A 23,015-nucleotide genomic window follows, 5' to 3' on the forward strand; every position below is an offset into this window, starting at 1 on the left:
TTTTTTTTTCTCTCAACATGTATGTGCTAAAAACCTAAAAAAAAATTAAAAATTCATTATTGTAAACCATTTGGTATTATGCTATATGCTACTGTAGCAATATTCTTCACGGGGAAATTTCGAAAGCTGTAAGAGCCACAGTTACAGTGATAATTTAGTAAAAAGTGATTGACAATTTGGGAAGAGGCAGAAACATTTATGTTTTAAAAAGTATGATACAATTTAATTGATTTTGTCTAAGCATTTATTAAATATTTATTGTGTACAAGGCACTTGAATGTTCCATGCATACTTCAGAAGTCATCTGTCCAAAAATGAACTCATTGTCACTTCCCTCAGCTTTGAGCCTGATCCTCCTCTGTTCCCCATTAAAGCCAACTGACTCCCCACTGCACTTAGAACAAAATGTGAACTTCACATGCCTTATAAAACCCTTCATCTCTTGTTATACTTGGCTTTAGCTTTTGTACTTTACGCTCCAGCCATGCAGAAATTCTTTCAGCTTCATGAGGTGGCTGTGTCCTTTCTCTCTTCTGAGAGTTTCTTGCTTCTTTAAGGTACTGTGTATCTCTTCTAGGAACTTGTCTCTGATATTCCCAGGCTGTATTAGGTGGGCCTCCTGGGTGCCCTTGTCAACATTATACTGCTTTTATCCATACTGTTTGTCACACCATATTGTAATTCCTTATTTAAATGTGTTTTTTTCCTCACCTAGAGTGTAAGCTTTGTGAGGACAGAAACTGTTTCTTACTTATGATTATGTTCTTAGTGTATAGCAGGTTTTGCAGTGCATGCATGCAGAGATGCTACGCCTCATCTCTTGTAGCTCATTGTTTAGTAGGGGTGGGGGTTGCACACTATAATACAGTGGACTGTGATATCATGCCTCAGTGTAGAGGAAAGTAATTGAAAAAATGTTTCTTAAATGTTTCATGAGGTAAAGATTTTCTTTATTTTTTTTGTAAAGTATTTTTTTAAATTAGAGTGGATTTACAGTGTACAGCAAAGTGACCCAGTGACTAGGTGTGTGTATGTGTGTATATATATATATATGAACACAAACATGTTATTTTTTCTTATATTGTCTTCTATCATGGCCTATCCCAAGAGATTAGATATAGTTCCCTGTGCTATACAAGAGGACTTCATTGCTTATCCATTCTAAATGTAATAGTTTGCATCTACCAACCCCAAACTCCCTGCCTGTCCCACCACCCTTCTCCCTCCTAGCAACCACAGGCCTGTTCTCTATGTTTGTGAGTCTTTGTGTCCCACAGGTAGGTTCATATTTTGCATTCCACATATAAGAGATACATTTGTCTTTCTCTTTCAGACTTCATTTAGTACGAGAATTTCTAGTTGCATCTATGTTGCTGCAGATGGTATTATTTCATTTTTTTTATGGCTTAGTAGTATTCCACCGTGTGTGTGTGTGTGCCACACCTTAATCCATTCATCTATTGATGGACATTTAGGTGGTTTCATGTCTTGGCTATTGTGAATAGTGTTGCAGTGAACATAGGGATGCATGTATCTTTTTGAATGAAAGTTTTGTCCAGATGTATACCCAGAAGTCAGATTGCTAGATCATATGGTAATTCTATATTCAGTTTTCTGAGGTATCTCCATACTATTTTCCATAGTGGTTGTACCAGTTTATATTCCCACCAACAGTGTAGGAGGGTTCCCTTTTCTCCACACCCTCCAGCATTTTTTATTTGTAGACTTATTAATGATGACCATTCTGAATGGTGTGATGTGGTACCTCATTGTAGTTTTGATTTGCATTTCTCGAATAATTAGTGATGTTGAACATCTTTTCATGTGTTTGTTGGCCATCTATATGTCTTCTTTGGAGAAATGTATTTAGGTTTTCTTCCATTCTTAGATTGGGTTGTTTGTTTTTTTTATTGTTGAGCTGTAGGAGTTGTTTGTATATTTCGGAGATTAAGCCCTTGTTGGTTGCATTATTTGAAACTTTTTTTTCTCCCAGTCAAGTTATTTTTTTTTTTTTATGGTTTCCTTTGCTGTGCAAAAGCTTGTAAGTTTTCCCCATTTTATATTCTTGCCTCCTTTGTCAAAGATTAATTGACTGTAGGTGTCTGGGTTTATGTTCCATTGGTCTGTATGTCTGTTTTTGTACCAGTAACATACTGTCTTGATTACTCTAGCTTTGTAATATTGTCTGAAGTCTGGAAGAGTTATGCCTCCTGCTTGTTTTTTTTTTTTTTTTTTTTTTTTCTCCCCCTTCAGGGTAGCTTTGAAAATTCTGGATCTTCTGTGGTTCCATATAAATTTTTGGATTGTTTGTTCTAGTTCTGTGAAAAATGTCATGGGTAATTTGATAGTGATCACATTACCTCTGTAGATTGCTTTGCGCATTATGGCCATTTTAACAATATTAATTCTTCCAATCCAGGATCATGAGATATCCTTCCATTTCTTTGAATCCTCTTTAACTCCTTGATTAATGTTTTATAGTTCTGAGGGTATAAGCCTTTCACCTCCTTGGTCAGATTTATACCTAGGTATCTTATTGCGGGGGGGGGGTGTGATTTTAAAAGATACTTTTTTAAAAAATATTCCTTTTCTAATATTTCATTGTAAGTATACAGAAATGCAACTGATTTCTGAATGTTAATCTTATATTCTGCTACTTTGCTTAATTTGTTGATCAGATTGAATAGTTTTTGTGTGGAGTTCTTAGGGTTTTCTGCATGTAGTATCATGTTACCTGCATATAGTGACAATTTTACATAGGTAAAGACTTTCATTTCTGCCATAAAAATGTAATTATGGAAAGAGAAATTAAGGAAACAATTGCATTTACAGTTGCATCAGAAAGGAATAAACTTAACTAAGAAATTAAAAGATCTATATAGTAAAAACTATAGAACATTGATGAGGGAATTTGAAAATGATATGAAGAAATGGAAAGAGGAAGCTCCCTTGTGGCACAGTGGGATAAGGATCTGGCATTGCTACAGCTGTGGCTCAGGTCACAACTGTGGCATGGGTTCAGTCTTGGCCTGTGAACTTCCACTTGTTGCAGGTGTAGCTGGAAAAAAAGAAAAGAAAATGGAAAGATAAATTCTAAAATTCTAAAATAATGCTAAAATTTGTATGGAACCACAAAAACTCCTCAATTGCCAAAGTAATCTTGAGAATAAAGAACAAAGCTAGAGGTATCATGCTCCTTGACTTAAGAGTATACTACATAGCTACAGTAAGCAGAACAGTATAGTATGGTACCAGCACAAAAACAAGCATATTGATCAGTGGAGCAGAAAAGAGAAACCGGAAATAAACCCATGTACTTAACGTTCAGTTGATCTACTACAAAGGAAGTAAGAATATGCAATGGAGAAAAGACAGTCTTTTCAATAAGTGGTGCTAAGAAACTGGAAACTACATGTAAATGAATGAGATTAGAACATTTCCTTATACCAGACATAAAAATAAGCTCAGTATGGACTAAAGACCTAAATGTAAGACCAGAAGCCATAAAACTTTTAGAAGAGAATATAGGTAGAACACTCTTTGATATAAACTATAGCAGTATTTTTTTTGATCTATCTCCTAAGAGGCAAGGAAATAAAAGCAAAAATAAACAAATAGTACCTAATTAAACTACCTGCTAAATGGGAGAAAATATTTGCAAATGATATGACTGATAAGGGGGTTAATATTCAAAATATATAAACAGTTCATGTAACTCAATATCAAAACCCAAACAACCCAATTAAAAAAATGTACAGAAGACCTAAATAGACATTTTTCCAAGGAAGATATACAGATGGCCAATAGGTGAAAAAATGCTCAACATCACTAATCATCAGAGAAATGCAGATCAGAACCACAGTGAGATATCACCTCATACCAATCAGAATGGCTGTCATCACAAAGTCTATATAATATTGGCAAGGATATGGAGAAAAAGGAACCCTAACAACTTAGTGGGAACGTAAATTGGTGCAGCTACTATGGAAAATGGTATGGAGGTGCTTCCAAAAAGCTAAAAATAGAACTACCATATGATCTAGCAATTCTACTGCTGTATATATATCTAGAAAAAAAATGAAAACAGTAATTTGAAAAGATATGTGCACCTTAGTGTTTGTAGCAACACTATTTATGACAGTCAAGATATGGAAGTGAGCTAAGTGCCCATCAGTAGATGAAGAAGATGTTGTAAGTTATACGATGGAACGTTATTCAGCCATAAAAATAATGAAATTCTGCCATTTGCAGCAATGTGGATGAATTTAAGAGTGTATTACACTTAGTGAAAAAAGTCAGAGGAAGACAAATACTCCATGTTTTATCATTTGTATGTGGAGTCTAAAAAATAAGTGAATGTATATAACAAGACAAAAATAGATTCACAGATAGAACAAAATTAGTGGTTAACTGTGGGGAGAAGGAAGTGGGATGAGTTGAGACAGGTGCATGGGATTAAGAGACACTAAATACTGTGTATAAAATAAATAAGAAGGATAATTGTATAGCACGGGGAAATAAAGCCATCATTTTGTAATAACTTTATTTTTTTTTCTTTTTTGAAACTCAGTAATCAATTAAATTAAATTAATTAATTAATTTGTTTGGTCTTTTTGCCATTTCTTGGGCCGCTTTTGTGGCATATGGAGGTTCCCAGGCTAGGGATCTAATCGGAGCTGTAGCTGCCAGCCTACGCCAGAGCCACAGCAATGCAGGATCCTAGCCGCGTCTGCAACCTACACCACAGCTCATGGCAATGCTGGATCCTTAACCCACTGAACAAGGCCAGAGATCGAACCCACAACCTCATGGTTCCTAGTTGGATTCGTTAACCATTGAGCAATGATGGGAACTCCGGTAATAACTTTAAATAGAGTATAACCTGTAAAAATACTGAATCACTATGTTGTACACCTGAAACTAATATAACATTGGAAATTAACTATGCTTCAAATATTGGAGTTCCTTTGTGGTGCAGTGGGTTAAGGATCTGATGTCACTGCAGTGGCTCAGGTCACCGCTGTGGTGCAGGTTCAGTCCCTGGCTGGGGAACTTCCACATGCTGCAGGTGGGGCCAACCCCCCCCATCAAAACAATGAAAAAGTAAAAAGATAATATGTGAGGTAATAGACATATTAACTAACCTTATTGTAGTAATAATTTCATAATGTATATGTGTAATCATTCAGATATCAATATCAAATCATGTTGTACACCTTAAACTTACATAGTGTTATATATCAATTATATCTTAATAAAGCTGGAAAAATGAAAAGTTTGACACACAGAGGGGTAAATGGTAAAAAAATCACTTATCTAGAACTTCATGCTGAATAAATTATACCTTACTGTATTATTATTTTATTCAAAAAGAGTAGCCTAGAGAAATATTCATGGCATGTATACTTCTAGATTTAAAAAAAGTAATTTACATATATATATGCTTATAGAGCTGTTTTAAGCTGAATTTTAGGTTGGACCATCTGAAATTATTATTTTCATAGTCAAATATTAGCCATTCCATATATTTCAATCTTTAATACTGATAAAATTGCTGATTTTTTTGAGGGGAGGAATTATTGTCTGATGTTGTTGTCCTTTTGTTTTCAGTATGCATTGCCTCTTCAGCTGGTGAATAACCAAACCATGACAGCATGGATGGAGATCTTCCGGACTATTATTGACAGGACTGTTCCTCCTGTAAGAAAAGGCTTCCTTTCCTAAGAGAAATGGGAAAACTTGAATTTAGGATTTTTTTTTCAATGATTAAAACATTTTTTTTTTATTAGAATATAGTTGACTTAACAGTGTTGTGTCAGTTTCTGCTATACAGCATAGTGACCTGGGTTTGAAATATTTATGGTAGATTGATATATTATCCCAGCCTGCTATTTGGGAAAAAAATTACTACTGTAATAAAAATAGTTAATGATATGTACTCATTTTTAGAAAGTCCAGATAAACAAAATTAATGAAATAATAACTATATATTTAATCCTACTAAACATGATAACCATTTAAAAAATGTGTGGTATTTATTCCTCTTTTTTTCCTCTGCATTTCTATACAATCATTTTTTCATTCTACAAAAAATATTACAAAATCTTTATTTATAGGAAGAAGTGATTAAAAGGATATGCTGAAAAATCTTATTAAAAAGTGATTAAAAAGGGTTTGCAGAAAAAGGAGCACTAATGAAATTTATCAGAAGGAACAACCATATTATTTTGGTAAAAATGGTATGGATAGGTGCTATTTATAAATTCACTTTTCTCTCAAATCTGTTATACTTATATTTTCATGATTACGAATATTTTTTATTTTTAATTTAAAATAATTTCTTTTTTATATTGTGCCATTTTTATCGAATGCTTCATTTGCTGTATATTTAGGTTGTTTTAGTTTTTTAGTGTTTTACCTGTAAGGATGTAGTTAAATTTTTATGCACCTATATGATTGTCTTCTTTGGATAAGCTCCTAACAGTGTTTAAGGCTTTGACAGACCTTTAATTAATTAATTGAAATATAGTTGATTTATAGTATTATATTAGTTTCAGGCATGCAGCATAGTGATTCAGTATTTTTGTAGATATATTCCATTAAAGGTTATTACAGAATAGTGACTATAACTTCCCTGTGCAAGGCTTTGACAGATCTTGCAAACTTTTCTCCAGAAACACTTTTCTGACTTTAATGCAGTGGCTACGAATATCTGTTATGTTAAATTCTAAACTTGCCAATTTGATAGGTGAAAGTTGTGTCTCAGTGTTATTTACAAAAACAGTGATAGTATAATTTCATCTATTAAATTAACTCAAATTTAATCAAATTAAATTAAAATGTATCAAATATTAAATTTAAGCTTGTCTCTAAATGCAGTATTCTTTCCTTTGTCCACATCTTGGCACAAATTACGTTGACTTTTAGTTTATATACATAATTGCACAGAATTTAGTGAATGGCTTGGTGAATTTTGACAAACGCTTGTGTTAGCATCATGTACATCAAGATATAGAACTTTTCTGTCATCTCAGAGAGTTTCCTCAAGGGATACGGTATTTTGTATTTTGTTTCCTACTTATTTGGGCCTTTTGAAGAAAGATAAATGTGAACAACAGCACTGGTTAATTGAAATTTGCTTTGCTTATTTAATTCTAACCTTGCAATCTATAAAGTAGAAATTTGCATTTGTATGGCAATTTGAATTCACATTTAATGGTACTTACCTTTATCAACATTTATTTTGCCTTTGTTAGTTACAGGAACCCTTTTCTTTATGCAGGAACTTTATCTGGGTGTTTTTGTCTTCTTAGGAGACTCTGCAGATTGATGAGGATGACAGGCCAGAACTAGTCTGGTGGAAGTGTAAGAAGTGGGCACTACACATTGTAGCTCGTCTCTTTGAACGGTAATTCTGGTTATTAGGTTTATAACCTATGGTTAGTATTTCAGAATTGGATGTAATAAAATTGAATAGGTCTCTTGTTACTCTACAGTAATATGATTATTTTTTTTTAGAGCCACAGAGGGCAAAAAGTCACCCCCTGCTTACTTTAAAGCAGGATTAACTGTGGTCATGGGCCTTGTGATCAGAGTGAGGTAGACGGGCTTCTCTGGATCTTTCTCTTCCTCTATAAAAATCATGGAGAAATGACATCAGTTTCATTTTTGTTGTTTTCTTCCTGAGACTTTAAGTATGGCCCAGAGTCTAAGTACTGCATATCATGATTTCATTTGGGGGCCTGTGAAAAAAAGGAAAAATGTTAGTTTTCTGCCTCCATGGGATACATCTTTCAACAAGTATTTAAAAAAGTGAGAATGCTTTGTTTTAAAAATTCACAGTATTTAAACATTTTCTCTTTGTATTTTAAGATATGGAAGCCCAGGAAATGTCACAAAAGAATACTTTGAATTTTCTGAATTCTTTTTGAAAACGTATGCAGTGGGAATTCAGCAGGTAATAAACTTTTTAAATAGAAGGGTGGTCACTACTGAAAGTAGTTAAGTCACTTCTATCCATTTATAACTAGGTACAGACATATTAATTTATACATTACATATTTATTGGGGATGAAATGGAGCTGTGGGAATCAGATACAGTGCAGTCAGTTTTAGAACCACAGATGCTCTAAGGTAGCTACTGCAAGAATTGCCCTTCTAGACTCTTAGATGCTGGACTCAACCTTTCAAGTTTGTTGACACTTGTGTCACAGTCACCAGTATGAGATTGTGTTCTTCAGTTAACTCTCTGACCTTGTATGCCTTTCTTACCTACTGTTTCTTGGAGTCTCACCTTTTTGTTCTGAGCCCTTACATCAGAAGATTTAGGTAGTAAGAATTGATCTATTTCAAAAGGAGTTGAGCTCGGAAGTTAAGACTTTCAGCTGAGAACGTACACATTTTTGTGGAAGTTTGGGAACCATTCTATATAGTGAAAATTAGGAGTTCTTGAGAAATAATCCAAGTTGATATATATATATATATATATATATTTTTTTTTTTTTTTTTTTTTTGTCTTTTTGCCTTTTCTAGGGCTGCTCCCGCGGCATATGGAGGTTCCCAGGCTAGGGGTCGAATCGGAGCTGTAGCCACCAGTCTACGCCAGAGCCACAGCAACGTGGGATCCGAGCCGCGTCTGCAACCTACACCACAGCTCACGGCAACGCTGGATCGTTAACCCACTGAGCGAGGGCAGGGACCGAACCTGCAACCTCATGGTTCCTAGTCGGATTTGTTAACCACTGTGCCACGACGGGAACTCCCCAAGTTGATATTAATATTTATAAACTATAAAGGAAGGTGGGCATGGGGATTGGTTTATCTGTATTGCTATTTGAATTGTAAAATTTTTGTTTCTATTTCAAGAAATGAAATTTAATAACAGCACTGGTTGTGTCCAGACTATGTTGAGGAAGCAGAGATTAATCAGTATAGTAAAAGCCTTTAATGATATAGAGAGTGTTTCTATATTTTTATAAATCTATGCATATTAGTCTTCTTTATTGTTGATAGAAGGTTAAATACTTCAAACTTGTCATCTTCCTTTTATGGCATACTTCCTTTTATGGATTATCATTTCTGAAAATTACCTTGCAGCAATTTAGGAAAGCTATGGCTATAGTTTTCTTACAAATTATTTTGTTGGCCAATGAGATAGTATGTAGGGAAAATTAGTGATGAATAAATCACATATTCAGCTATTCACTTTAGATACTAGGATAATCAGGAAGCTGGTTGGCTGTGTATCCTGCTCTTTCCATTGCTGTTAAACTCCAGTGAGCATCCTCAGGTTGATGCCCTCTTGTAATGTATTTGGTAGATTTTTTTCAGTTCACATAAACATGTGTCTGTATACACACACACATTTAAATTTCATGCCACTGCATCCATGTCAAACTATTTAAACCTTAGTTATTTAAGGTATATATTCCTGATATTTTAAAAAGGTTTTTTTTTTTTTTTTAATCAAAAACTGTACTCTTCTTTATTGTTGTGTCTCATCTACTACCACCTCCACTTTATATGAATGACAACTGTATTAGGAAGAACTCTGTTCAGTAGCACTCGTTTTTAGCCTGCATTGCAGAAGGAGTTTCTAGATGACAGGACTTCTGAGAAATTTTATGTAACTTGAACTGAATTTGTAAATTCTGTACATTTTTTGAAAGATCTCCTTTTATTTATTCAGTAGTTCAGTTCTAACTATACACTCTAGTGAAGTGCTCTGGAGACCAGGAATTTCTTGTAGTGCTGCCTCTGATGGAGGGTGCTTGGGCCAGTTACAGCTTCTTTGGGCATGGTTCCTTCCTTATAAACAATCTTTTTCCTTTAATCAGTATTAAAAAAAAAAAGACCCCAGAACTCCTCAGTTTTGTGTTATATCTCTAAGGAATTCTATAGCCCAAAATAAAAAAATTCCACCCTTCTTAAAAAGCTACTTGATGGTTTCGTTTTTTGTTGTTGTTGAGCTATTTCCCCATCTGGAATGTATGTCAGTGTGAAGTTTAGTTAGGGAGGCAACCTAATTTTTTTTTCAGAGGCCTAATCAGTTGTCCCAATACAATTTTTTTGGGTAACTTATCATTTTTCTTAAGTGAAGTGCACCGTAATCAAATACTAAAATCTATTTATTATATCTCTTGCCATATGGAGTTTTCTTTTTTTTTGGTCTTTTTATGGCTGCACCTGCACCTTGTGTAAGTTCCCAGTTTAGGGGTCGTATGGTAGCTGCAGCTACCAGACTACGCCACAGCCATGGCAGCACCAGATCCGAGCCACATCTGTGACCTATGCTGCAGCTTGCAGTGGTGCCTGATCCTTAACCCACTGAGCGAGGCCAGGGATTGAACCCGCATCCTCACAGACACTATGTCGGGTTCTTAACCCACTGAGCCCTAATGGGAACTCCTAAATGGATATTTTCAGTGTTCATTTAGTCAAGTATGTTATTATTTATTTATGTATTTATTTTTTGACAAGAGTCTTAATTTATTTTGAGAGGTGATATGTGGAATAGGGGGTAGACATATTTCGAGTATTTCCACAGGTTAGATGTCGGGTACATGGCCGGAAATCACAGTGAGACACACTTCAGTTCAGTATAACAAGGACCCATTTAAGAAAGCAGCCCATGCACTTTCTTACAAGATGTATTTCCCTAAAAATAAATTAGTTCTTCTCTGTTAATTTTTATCATTATGGATTTTGGGTCTTACGCCATATCTAAAATGCTAGGTACCTAAAATCCCTTAACCTTAAAATTATTTATGTTTTCCTATCTGTTTTCTTCCTATTTTCCTGTAGGTACTCCTAAAAATTTTAGACCAGTATAGGCAGAAGGAGTATGTGGCACCCCGTGTCCTTCAGCAGGCATTCAACTATCTCAACCAAGGGATCGTTCATTCTGTAACCTGGAAGCAGATGAAGCCACATATACAGGTTAGTGTTGGGGAGCAGCTCTCTGAAATTATTCTCTGGTTAAATTAAGTTTTCTAGACTGAGTAAGTGTGACTAATCCCATGTTTTCTATTTAATGTGTTTTTGTTTCTGTGAATAATTTCAAATGAGTGCAGTCTTTCTGATATGAAGGGCTTGGAAATTTATGTATTTGAGGAGTGAGGCCTTCAAGTTGGAAGACTTGGATTTAGTTGATCTTGCTTGGAATCTCATTTTGCCTCTGTTTCTCCTCTGTTGAGTCAGATAATATTTTTCTACCCTTCTTGCATAAAGGTTGCTAGGGTCAAATGAGGTATCTCATGTGACAGCATTTTCAAAACAGCTGCCGGAGCTCTACTGAGGTAGTGTTATTTTGCAGGAAATGCAGCCTGAAACATGACCATTTTCTTTTGTAGGTATGGCCAAAGTTTTTATTTTTCTTTTTTGGATTGTTAGGTTCTGTATTAGAAGTTAAAGCTTTCTCTTTTTTTTTTTGTATCACTTGTTTATTAAAGGTAGAATTCAGCATTGTTATTTAATTAAAGAACAAATCAGAATGAAAAATTATGGACTATTAATAAATCTTACTTGTGCACAGGTAATTTTGGATAATTCAAAGTTGTTAGTAACTGAATTTTTTCCTTGCAAACCATGAATTCTTAAATTCTGTAATCTCTAAGATGGTATCTAAAAAATAAAGCAAATTCTTTTATTTTGTCTTTGGTGTCTAGGATAGAATATGTTTAGTATTGTGTTAAAGGTACTATGTCTTTTGTATTTTCTATGGACATCTTAATATTTGCCCAATTCCTTTGATCAAATAGTGTTCCTTTGTAATTAATAAAGGTATAGATTTGATTTTGTTTATTTCTGTAAAGTAAGGATGAATTGTGATAGCATTTTTTTTTTCCTACTTGATGCCTTTGGCCTTATTACATTACTATTACATGGCTATAATGTAAGAATAAGTAAACTCTGATTATTAGGCTGAGATTTTGTTTCTCTTAGAATTACTTAATTTGGAAGAAGTGATAAGAGATAGTTTTGTTTTTACATGTTAGAGCACAGAAGGTCTTAATAGAGCATTAGCAGTAGTATACATAGAGGATGTTAGATGTGATTTCCTACATTTGTAGGGTAGGAAATTAAGTTTTTGGAAGTGGAAAAAGAGAAGAAAATTATAATATTGCTTAGACATTGATATTTAGGATCAAATGGAAATGTAAAAATGTTCACAATGAGTTATATAATATTAAATATAACCCTGGTTTGATATTTATTTCTCTTCCTTAAAGAATCAAGGTATGTTTAGGTATGTTTAATGTTGATAGTAAAACTTTATTATCCCTGCTCTTGCTTCAAAGAATAGCATTTACATTCATCTTTTTCTCCATACCTTTAATCAGTTGTTTAAAAACAATCTTGTGTTTAACTCTATTGCCTCCCCACCTCCTCCCCCCAGGGCTTCTACTTTCCTGCCTTTACCTTAATATGCAAGCTTAACAACATGCTTAATGTAACAGTTTGGAAAACTAATTTCATAAAAGCTTTCATTATTGGTATTCCACAAATGTAAATAGTCTATACCCATTTGTTGTTTTTTTTTTTTTTTTCTCTTCTTAGAATATCTCTGAAGATGTGATTTTTTCTGTGATGTGTTATAAAGATGAGGATGAAGAGCTGTGGCAAGAAGATCCATATGAGTATATAAGGATGAAATTTGGTAATTGAGATGATTTTATTCCTCATCAGGTCCTAGATATGTGAAGTAGTATAACTAAATTTATACTTTTAAGTTGATTTTATTAATTTGTTAAATTCTGAAAGTTCTACTTTGCATGATAAACTCTGAAACTAATGAGAGTTTGATGTGTTGAACCTGTAGACTTGAGGCCTTTGTTGTGGGGGATGAAAAACTGCTTTATTCATTCCTTTCATGGGCACTGAAGCAGTTGTGGAGCCCTCTGTAACTCTTTCTGTTGCAATGCCCATCTGCAGGGACCATGCTTTCATGGGCATTTTGGGGGGATCCTTTGCATTTCTGCATATTTTAGAAGCATCCCTACTTAGTTTGCCTCCTTATCCTAGTGACTGAGTTTTCCACAGGCGAATGAGATTTCCTATGGTGACCCCACTGTGTGGCCTAGTTCTCTGGGGGTCCATTTAGCCTTGGCTTCTCCTACAGAAGCTGTTGAACTGCGTAGGTTGCCCAAGTTCATTCCCTTTTATCACCAGTTTGAATTAATCACTTCATGGAATACTCAGGCTCTTAATACAGCAAGATGTTATTTATGTTCCTCTGTTTCTCCTATAGTGAAGAAGCTATCTGAGGGCAGGGACTTTGTCTTTTGCTTATTTTGCGTCCTCTATCCTATCTATAGTCTTACATTGCTCTGCAAGTTCTCAGTCCTAGTCTGTTTTCAGTGAATGTTGAAATAAATAATTGATAAGACTGGCATTACTCAAGGCATACTGAGGGTGCTGTGACAACAGTGCTTTCCCCCTTGTTGGGCTACACGTCTCTTGTTACTTGAGTTAAACTTACGGTATAGATGCTAGATTATTGGGCTATGCTGTTTTCCCATTGCTTTATATTTAGTATTATTTAGTTCACAATGTGAGGAAGTGCCTCTTTCCCTTGAAGACAAAGTACAGGAAGAACAAGTGAATGAAATATTAGAACAGGAATATAAAAATACAATACCTTTTAAAATCATAGCCCCCCAAATTAAATACTTATGAATAAACCTAAGGACATGAAAGACTTACATGCTGAGAACTATAAAACATTAATCAAGAAAGTTAAAGAGGATTCAACGAAATGGAAAGATGTTCCATGCTCCTGGATTGGAAGAATTAATATTGTTAAAGTGGCCAAAGTAATTTTACAGATTCAGTGCAATCCCTATCAAATTACCCATGACATTTTTCACAGACCTAGAACAAACAATCCAAAAATTTATATGGAACCATAGAAGACCCAGAATTTTCAAAGCTATCCTGAGGGGGGGAAAAAACCAAGTAGGAGGCATAACTCTGCCACACTTCAGACAATATTACAAAGTTAGAGTAATTAAGACAGTGAGGTATTGGTACAAAAACAAATATACAGACCAATGGAACATAAACCCAGACACCTACAGTCAATTAATCTTCAACGAAGGAGGCAAGAACATAAAGTGGGAAAAAGTCAGTCTTTTCAGTCTCTGTCCAGCTGGCACAACTGGACAGCTGCATGTAAATCAATGAAACTAGAACACACCCTCACACCATGCACAAAAATAAACTCAAAATGGCTTAAAGACTTAAACGTAAGACATGACCATCAAATTCCTAGAAAAGAACAGAGGCAAAACATTCTCTGACATCAACCATACAAATGTTTTCTTAGATCAGTCTCCCAAGGCAACTGAAATAAAAATAAAAATAAAACAATGGGACCTGATCAAGCTTTTGCACAGCAAAGGAAATCATAAAAAAAAAAAAAAAAAGACAACCTACAGAATGGGAGAAAATAGTTTCAAACAATGCAACTGACAAGGGTTTAATTTCTAAAATATACAAACAACTTATACAACCCAACAGCAAAAAACCAACAACCCAATTGAAAAAAGGGCAGAAGATCTGAACAGACATTTCTCTGAAGACATGCAGATAGCCAAAAAGCACATGAAAAAAATGCTCAACATCACTAATTATTAAATGCAAATCACAACTGCAATGAGGTACCACCTCACACCTTATATAAACAAGTCAACAAATAACAAGTGCTGTGTGGAGAAAAAGAGTACCCTCCTTCATTGTTGGTGGAAATGTAAATTGATATGACCACTATGGAAAACAGTATGGAGGTACCTCGGAAAACTGAATATAGAACTGCCATATGACCCAGCAATCCCACTCCTGGCATATATCCAGACAAAACTTTCATCGAAAAAGATACATGCACCTACTTTTATGTTCATTGGAGTACTATTCACAATAGACAAGACATGGAAACAACCTAAATGTCCATTGACAGACTAATGGATTAAGAAGATGTGGTATATATACACTCAGCCAATAAAAAAGAACAAAAGAATGCCATTTGTAGCAACATGGATGGAACTTTTTTTCAGAAAGAGAAAGTCAGAAGGAGAAAGACAAATACCATATGATATCACTTATATGTAATATACAGCACAAATGAGCCCATTTACAGAAAAGAAACAACTCATGAACTTGGAGGACAAATTTGTGGTTGCCAAGGGAATGGGGAGGGAGTGGGATGGACTGGGAGTTTGGGGTTAATAGATGCACACTATTGCATTTGGAGTGGATAAGCAAGGAGATCCTGCTGTATAGCATAAGGACCTATATCTAGTCACTTGTGATGGAACATGACAGAGGATAATGTGAGAAAAAGAATGTATATATGTGTGCAACTGGGTCGCTTTGCTGTGCAGCAGAAATTGACAGAACATTGTAAATCAACTATAATAGGAAAAATAAAAAACAAAAACCAAGTGAATGAGAAAACAATATTTACCAGTGCTTTATCCCTCTATTCTACCATTTCCTTTTGAAAACCATTGTACATATGCATGATTTATTAATTCCACTTTCTAATGCTTGTGTTTTCCTAGTTTGCTTTGAGAGAGCAGAATGATTAGCCAATCTTTCTTCTATCTTCTTTAAAGCATTCTTTCAGTATTTAGCTTTCTTATGATACTCCTGAGTTTTTATAATGTGCTGCATATTTGTTTAGCTTTTAGAAAGCTACCATTATTTCAGTTATTCTTCATATCAAATAAGAAGGTATCTCAGTTTTTAGAAAATATAATAATTAGCAGGTGTGTGTGTTAATTGATAGAATTTACATTTTATGCATTAAAAGAAAATATGGGAGTTCCTCTCGTGGCTCAGCATGTTAAGAACCCGACATAGTGTCCATGCGGATGCAGGTTTGATTCCTAACCTCACTCAGGGGGTTAAGGATCCTGTGTTGCTGCAAGCTGTGGCATAGGTCACAGATGAGGCTTGGATCCCTTGTTGCTGTGGCTGTGATGTAGACCTGCAGGTGCAGCTCTGATTCGACCCATAGCTCAGGTACTTCCAAATGCCACAAGTATGTTGTTTAAAAAAAAAAAGAGAGAGAGAATATGGATAACTCAGGAGTAGCTGAAGTGCCTTTTTTCCTTGGTCATTTCCTTCTGTAGACTAGAATGCAGTGACTATTATTTGATATGTGTGCTTTACTTTTAGATAACTGTCAGGGAGAACAGTTATGGTATTAGTTTTCTTGTTATATTTTTGTCGTGTACAGTTATTTACATGAACAAAATATTCCTAAGTCTATGGACTAGTATTAATAATATTTTTACATTTGGTAAAAACCGAAGAAGCTCAGGTTTTGATGTTAAGACAGCTTGGTTGTGAATGTGTACTTGGTCACTTACTGTGGTGACTGTGGGCAAATTACCTAACCTTTCTAGAGAGGCGATATTCTCAACTGTAATATTGTGTATGTGTATCTGTATGTATGTAATCTGTTTCTCTTACTACAAGCTCCATGAGAACCTTTTTTGTTTGATATTTGTATCCCCATAATCTAGAACATGGTAAGCACTAAATAAGTTTTTGTTGTTTTTTGATAGAGATAAAGCACTTTTCCTATCCTCAGTGAAACAGATTTGCCTATATGTATTGTTTGTTTTAATAGATTATTTAAAAGGATAACCTGTAGAGTTTGATAAATATTGTTGTGTATGAGAGCGCTGACGATATATCATTAGCTTTTTTTATGCTGTAAACCACTGTTGTTTGTGGACTGTTTTATTTCTTGGTTTTGGAGCAGTGGTCAATCAGGTTTAAAATCTATAATGAGTAATTGTATTTTTGCTAACATGGTTTAAACTTTTAAAATCTTAGATATTTTCGAAGATTATGCTTCTCCCACCACGGCAGCCCAGACTCTGTTATATACTGCTGCAAAGAAAAGAAAAGAGGTAAATAGTTAATTTTTAAGTACAGAAACTGAAAGGGGACCTGTGTTGATTTGACACTTTAATGAATGACAGTAATATTTGAAAAATTATGATAGTAGTTATAATCTGTTACTTTAAAAATATTTTTCTGTCCTAAGGGAAAAGGAATATTTTGTTTTCTTTTATTGCTTTATAGAATACAATAAAATGGCTATATTTTTGAAAATTTATATATCACATTTAATGCTATAAGTCAGTGAAAGCTCATGTAGACTAAAATGGATTCTTCTGTTTCTTTAGGTGTTGCCAAAAATGATGGCGTTTTGTTATCAAATCCTAACAGACCCGAACTTTGACCCTAGGAAGAAAGATGGAGCCCTGCATGTGATTGGTTCCCTAGCTGATATTTTATTGAAGGTTAAGCTACTCTAATTTAATTTATTTAATAATATGCTTAAGTGCAGGCAAATGAGAGAGTATGAAAGTTATGGCTATTTTAAAACTGGTAACTTTCTGCATGATTGAGTTCGCTGTAAAAATTTTTCTTTCTCTCATCTGTTTCTTCAATTAAAAAATACTTTTATTCATCACTTTTTCAGTATGAAACTTATAAAAGTGACACAAAATGACTTTAGTGTGATGTGTTTCTAGAAGGATCAATCAGTATCAAATTATATCTAAGGTGCTGTTTCTGTCTTACTTTTACTGTAGGTCAAATAGTTTTACAAAATTGTAAATAGAAGTATATTAAGTGTAAGATATAATGTATTAAGAAGTAATTTTTACATATGAAACAGACATTGATAAGTTAAACTTAATTTCTATTTCCTAACAGAAGAGTTTATTCAAGGACCAAATGGAATTGTTGTTGCAGAATCATGTATTTCCATTATTATTGTCTAACCTGGGATACCTTCGAGCCAGAGTAAGTTTTCCATGTTTCCATTGTATTATCTCAAGATCTTCATTTGTAACTTAATATTTGAACTAAACATTTCTGGATAAATTGACCTCCTTACCACATATTGTGGTAAAATGAAGTCTATTTTGGAACATCTCTTATGGTCATGTAAGCTGAATAGAGAGCACAGTAGTAAATAAAGGGATTTATTGATTTTAGTTTCAGCCATTTCTCACCCTAGCCTCACTTGCTGCATATGCAACATGCAGTAAGAGGGATAATGTTACAGCAATGGTACATGTGAATTTATAAGCTGATTAATTTTCAGTGTCCAAAATGGCATGCAAATTCTATTTTGGTTAAAAATTTGATTATAACTTCTAGTATAATGGTTAGATATACCTTAATAAAATTAGAGAAAATAATAATCCATGTACATTTATTTGTGTTTTAAGTATATTTATTTATATATATATGTATATATTTTAAGTATATATATATTTTAAGTATATTAAGTATATTTATATATATTTATATATTTACATTTATTTGTGTTCTAAGTATATATTTCTAAGTATATTTCTAGCAATAATGTATTTTATGGAGAAATAAAGATAGAACTTTAGAACCTAGTACTTATTTTTATAAGTATGTTAACATAATAAAATTTCTTGCTAAAAACCCATATATTATTAACTATGCCTTGTACACTCTAAAGTATTTTATAAATGCAATATAATAGTCACTAAGGAAGTATTTGTGCAAATGTAGATTAGGGATGTGGTGGACCCACAAGTATTTTTATTAGCGGGTGGCTACTACCTTTGGCAGACTCTGATTGTATTTCTCTTGCAAGTCTTTAGTAATTCAAGTTTATTACTTTTGATTGTGTTTTATGCACATGGAGAATTTAAATAATAAGACTATAATTCTGTATAATAGTTTAAAATTTGCTAATATATGCAAGGTTTAAAATTCTTTATGTCTCAACTGAATGAATAAAGTTTGTTAAGCCAGTTGGTGTAAGGGAAAATAATATTTCATTCATTTGCTGTGAAGACCAGTAAACAAATATCAGCATTGGTTTGTAATGCTTTTGCATATAAATAATAAATTATGAATCATAATACTTAATAAAAGCATTGACAGGATTTTTTTTTCAGAGATATTTAAATTTGGCTCTGTTTTCTTTTTCCTATGAATAATGTTATTGCTTAAAGGCTATTTCTGAGTAATAAAACTGCTTTTCTTATAAGAAGACTGAGGAATCCAGATGTTGGCAACTAAGGCTAATATGCTTTTCTCCAAAAACAAATAAATAGTACTTGGTAGACTTAATGATATTTTAGTCAGAAGTTCTTACATCTGTGACATTATTATATAATGCCATAATCCTAATAGTTGCTTACTGAGTTTTTTCTTATAACATAGTCCTGTTGGGTACTTCATGCATTCAGTTCTTTGAAGTTTCATAATGAGCTCAACCTAAGAAATGCAGTTGATCTAGCAAAGAAGAGCCTGATTGAAGATAAGGAGATGCCTGTCAAGGTTGAAGCTGCCCTTGCTCTTCAGTCATTAATTTCTAACCAGACACAAGGTAAAACCAAAAATTTTAAGTTTATAAACAATTTAAAATAAAAATATACCTTTTAGAAGGTGTATTTAATTTACTTTTTTTCCTTTTTTTGACATGGTCTTCTCAAATTGTTTTGTTTACTTCCTTGCCTAACAAAGATGATATCCTAATCATTAAGGTTTAAGGTTTTGCCCCCACAGAATTTTTTTTTTTTTGTCTTTTTAGGATGCACCCACAACATATGGAAGTTCCCAGGCTAGAGGTAGAATTGGAGCTGTAGCTGCCAGCCTATACCACAGCCATAGCAACATGGGATCCGAGCTGTCTGCAACCTACACCACAGTTCATGGCAACCTGGATCCTTTAACTTACTGAGCGAGGCCAGGGATTGAACCTGTGTCCTCATGGGTACTTGTTGGGTTCCTTACCTCTGAGCCACAACAGAAACTACCCTCTCAGAATGTTATGAGTTTATTTTTGCCATTTTAGAGTGTCTATTGTCTGTAGTTTCCAGAAAAACTTTAGATTAGAAATCAAGTTGGTAATTGTTGGTCACTAAGATAGACTGGGAATCAAGAGACATGGGGGTCTAGTTTTGATTGTGCTGTTAACTGGCTGTGTATACCTGGACAAGGAACATGATCTGTCAAGGCTTAAATTGAGATAATATTTAAATTTTGGGGGGTGGGTGGCTAGATTTAAGATTGCTTTCAACTTTAGGATTCTTTGATTCTGCTAGTATTGAAAGTAGCAAGTAGCACTTCTAGTGAGTGATAACATAGGTATCTCATTTGTTTAGAAGTGTTCTGTTCAAAGCTCAAATATATCTCTCAAAGTAATTCAGCTTTATGAAGAACATGGACCTTTACCTCTGTTCAGCAACGTTTCAACAGAAGGACTGAGTATTACATAATGATCATGATTAGAGATGGGGTAGGGGAAGGAATGAGCACCATTAATGTTGGGCATAGTCTTTGTGTAACATGATTTTTTTATGCTTGTATCGTAATGTCATATTCATGTTTGACAAGCCATGCCGATGACAGAGCGTATGTATAATTAGAGAATTTCTCTGTGGAGGCTGTAGGCACTTTGAGCAGGACAGTTCTTTGCTGTGCAGGACTGGTTATTTCTTTATTACTCATGGGAAAATTCCTACAGAGGTGAACATTTTGGTACAGCTTTGTAACTGACTCACCATGGACCAAATATTTATCTAGAACCTGTTACCTTGTGACCAAGTTCCTTTCCTTCACTGCTTATGCATGGCTAATTTTTTACTGAGTTTGTTTTTTATTGCATTAGCTAAGGAATATATGAAGCCACACGTGAGGCCTATTATGCAGGAGCTGTTGCACATTGTTAGAGAGACAGAAAATGATGATGTTACGAATGTTATCCAGAAGATGATATGTGAATACAGTCAAGAGGTAGCCTCAATTGCTGTTGATATGACTCAACACTTGGTAAGACTGGGCAAAATTTATGTTAGTTTGGCATAAAGGCCTTTATTAATCTAAATAAACTCCAAAATTTGGAGTTCAGCTTATATGTAACAGAAATACCAGTATAAAAACATTTGCTCTAATAATTCTGAGAGTTAATGATTTCTGTAGTTAGACTTGAATCTAACAATATTTAACAGCATCTTTTTATATGTAATATTTTGAGATTTCATAATGACGCGCCTTGATGTGAGCCTTCTAAATTTTCACATTTTAGTCCTTGAATCTGGAAACTCACTTCCTTCAGTTCTGGACAGTTCCTTATATTACTTCTTTGGTGAATTTCTCCTACTATTTTTTTATGTTCTATGGTACTGATGTGAAATATTAGGCCAGGATTTAGTCTCTCATTTCCTTACCTTTTCTCCTGTCTTCCATGTCTGCTCTTTTGTTTCACTTTCTGGGTGATCCTGAATGTTGTCTTCTAAATCTTCTATCAAATTTTTCATTGTAGTATTACTTTTCAGTTTTCCTACATTTTGGATTTACTTATTTAATGATAACCAGAAGTTAATTATTTACTGTCTGATTGTAATAGCTAATATATATTCCACTTTAGTGACTAGATAAGGGGAAAATGGCTATATTTAAAACATGATAGGTTCTATCATTGATTTACTTGGCAAAGGGCATTATCTTAAAGTTTGAGCAATGCTGACATTTAGATGTGCAACACTGCCCTCTTGCTAACTTACAGTAGTGTGAAGGAAGGGCAGATATCGCAGTACTAACTGTTGAATACATTGGCTTTTCTCATAGGCTGAGATATTTGGCAAAGTTCTTCAAAGTGATGAATATGAAGAAGTCGAAGACAAAACAGTAATGGCTATGGGAATTTTACATACCATTGATACTATCTTGACAGTTGTAGAAGATCATAAAGAGGTGGGATTCCTTTGTGTTTTATTATGTCCTTGTAGTAATATTAACTGAAATCAGTATGATCATTGGGCATGAATTATAAAGTCTTGATCTTTAAGTTGCTGTTTATGTTGCTAGATTTTAAAAATTATCCTCAAGTTAAAATATTAAAATGATCGAGGGGAAATATTACATGTGGTTGTAAAGAATATAGTATATATCTCTTTGTACTAAACTGAGTTTAGTTCATCACATCTGCTGTGTGCCAGGTTGGGTTTTGGGGGAATACCAAATTGAATAAGATATGAGCCCTACTTTTTTGGAATCCATAATCTGATCATCTTGGTAGAGAGAGACTTCCCTTCAATCATAGTGGCAAATTTTAAATAATGGAACAAGTTCTGATGTAATTAATATCTGAGAATGGAAAGGAAGCAGGACTTAAAACATCATCTTTCCTAAACTGAATCCCAGAACAATATTGGGATGAGAACTCGTGTAGACATTTATCAAGTGCTCTCATATCCATTAGCTTATAGAAATTTACTATGTCACCATGTGATCAATAGAACAGTAATGGTAGTTTTCTTTTGCGGACATAAAAAGCAAGGTTCAGGTAGTGTCAAGAGTCTGACTTATGTTCACAGAGCTAGTAAGTTGTAGATTTGGGGTTCAGTCAATTGATTTATTCTGAATATATCAATCGCTACCTAAAACCTGGGCTTTTTTCCTCCTCAAGTAATATATATTATATAGCCTCTACTTAAATTAGATTTGTGTTCATTGCTACTACGAGCACAGTTGACTTATTTGACAATGATGGCAGCTCTTGTTTTGTACAGTAGGACTTAGGAAGCAGGTGCAGTTTCTTTAAATAGCATTATTAAACTCTGTGGCTATTGATTTATCCTGTGTTTATTGCATAGCAGTGGATACTTAACAGATTTCTTAAAAATGGTTTGATTTTCTTCTCCTGGATAGGCCTTGCTTAACCTAAAAGGCTTAATATGAATATTAATTTCCATATTCATTATTGTGTTGTGTGTCCGTTTCTAAACTTACGGGCCTCTCAGTAACAGTGAGATTTCCAAGTTTAACTACTAGTATACTTAAGGATTATTTTTTACCTTATATTCTGAACTTGTGTTTTAAATTTGAAGAGACCTTAGAAATCGTCTAGTCGAGTTCTTCCAAATATGTATGTGTGGAGGATGGGCAGTAGTAGAATGGGCAGTAGGATTTGTTTGAAAACAAAACACTGTTTTATCTTT

The 23,015-nt window shown here is 34.1% G+C and overlaps 1 protein-coding gene across 2 annotated transcripts in view; it reads left to right on the forward strand.

The window, feature by feature from the left end:
- Nucleotides 1-23,015, forward strand: part of IPO8 (importin 8) — an 83,059-nt gene that overhangs the window by 18,416 nt on the left and 41,628 nt on the right. For both annotated transcript variants that reach the window (XM_003126400.5, XM_005664009.3), the window contains exons 6-16: nt 5,611-5,700; nt 7,314-7,408; nt 7,873-7,957; nt 10,804-10,938; nt 12,559-12,658; nt 16,846-16,922; nt 17,202-17,318; nt 17,737-17,826; nt 19,234-19,399; nt 20,684-20,844; nt 21,643-21,768. In XM_003126400.5, the coding sequence (XP_003126448.2) occupies nt 5,611-5,700; nt 7,314-7,408; nt 7,873-7,957; nt 10,804-10,938; nt 12,559-12,658; nt 16,846-16,922; nt 17,202-17,318; nt 17,737-17,826; nt 19,234-19,399; nt 20,684-20,844; nt 21,643-21,768 (1,242 nt within the window). The remainder of the gene's footprint in view (nt 1-5,610; nt 5,701-7,313; nt 7,409-7,872; nt 7,958-10,803; nt 10,939-12,558; nt 12,659-16,845; nt 16,923-17,201; nt 17,319-17,736; nt 17,827-19,233; nt 19,400-20,683; nt 20,845-21,642; nt 21,769-23,015) is intronic.

This window comes from Sus scrofa, chromosome 5, assembly GCF_000003025.6.
Source record: "Sus scrofa isolate TJ Tabasco breed Duroc chromosome 5, Sscrofa11.1, whole genome shotgun sequence".
In the NCBI taxonomy this organism is placed as follows: domain Eukaryota; kingdom Metazoa; phylum Chordata; class Mammalia; order Artiodactyla; family Suidae; genus Sus; species Sus scrofa.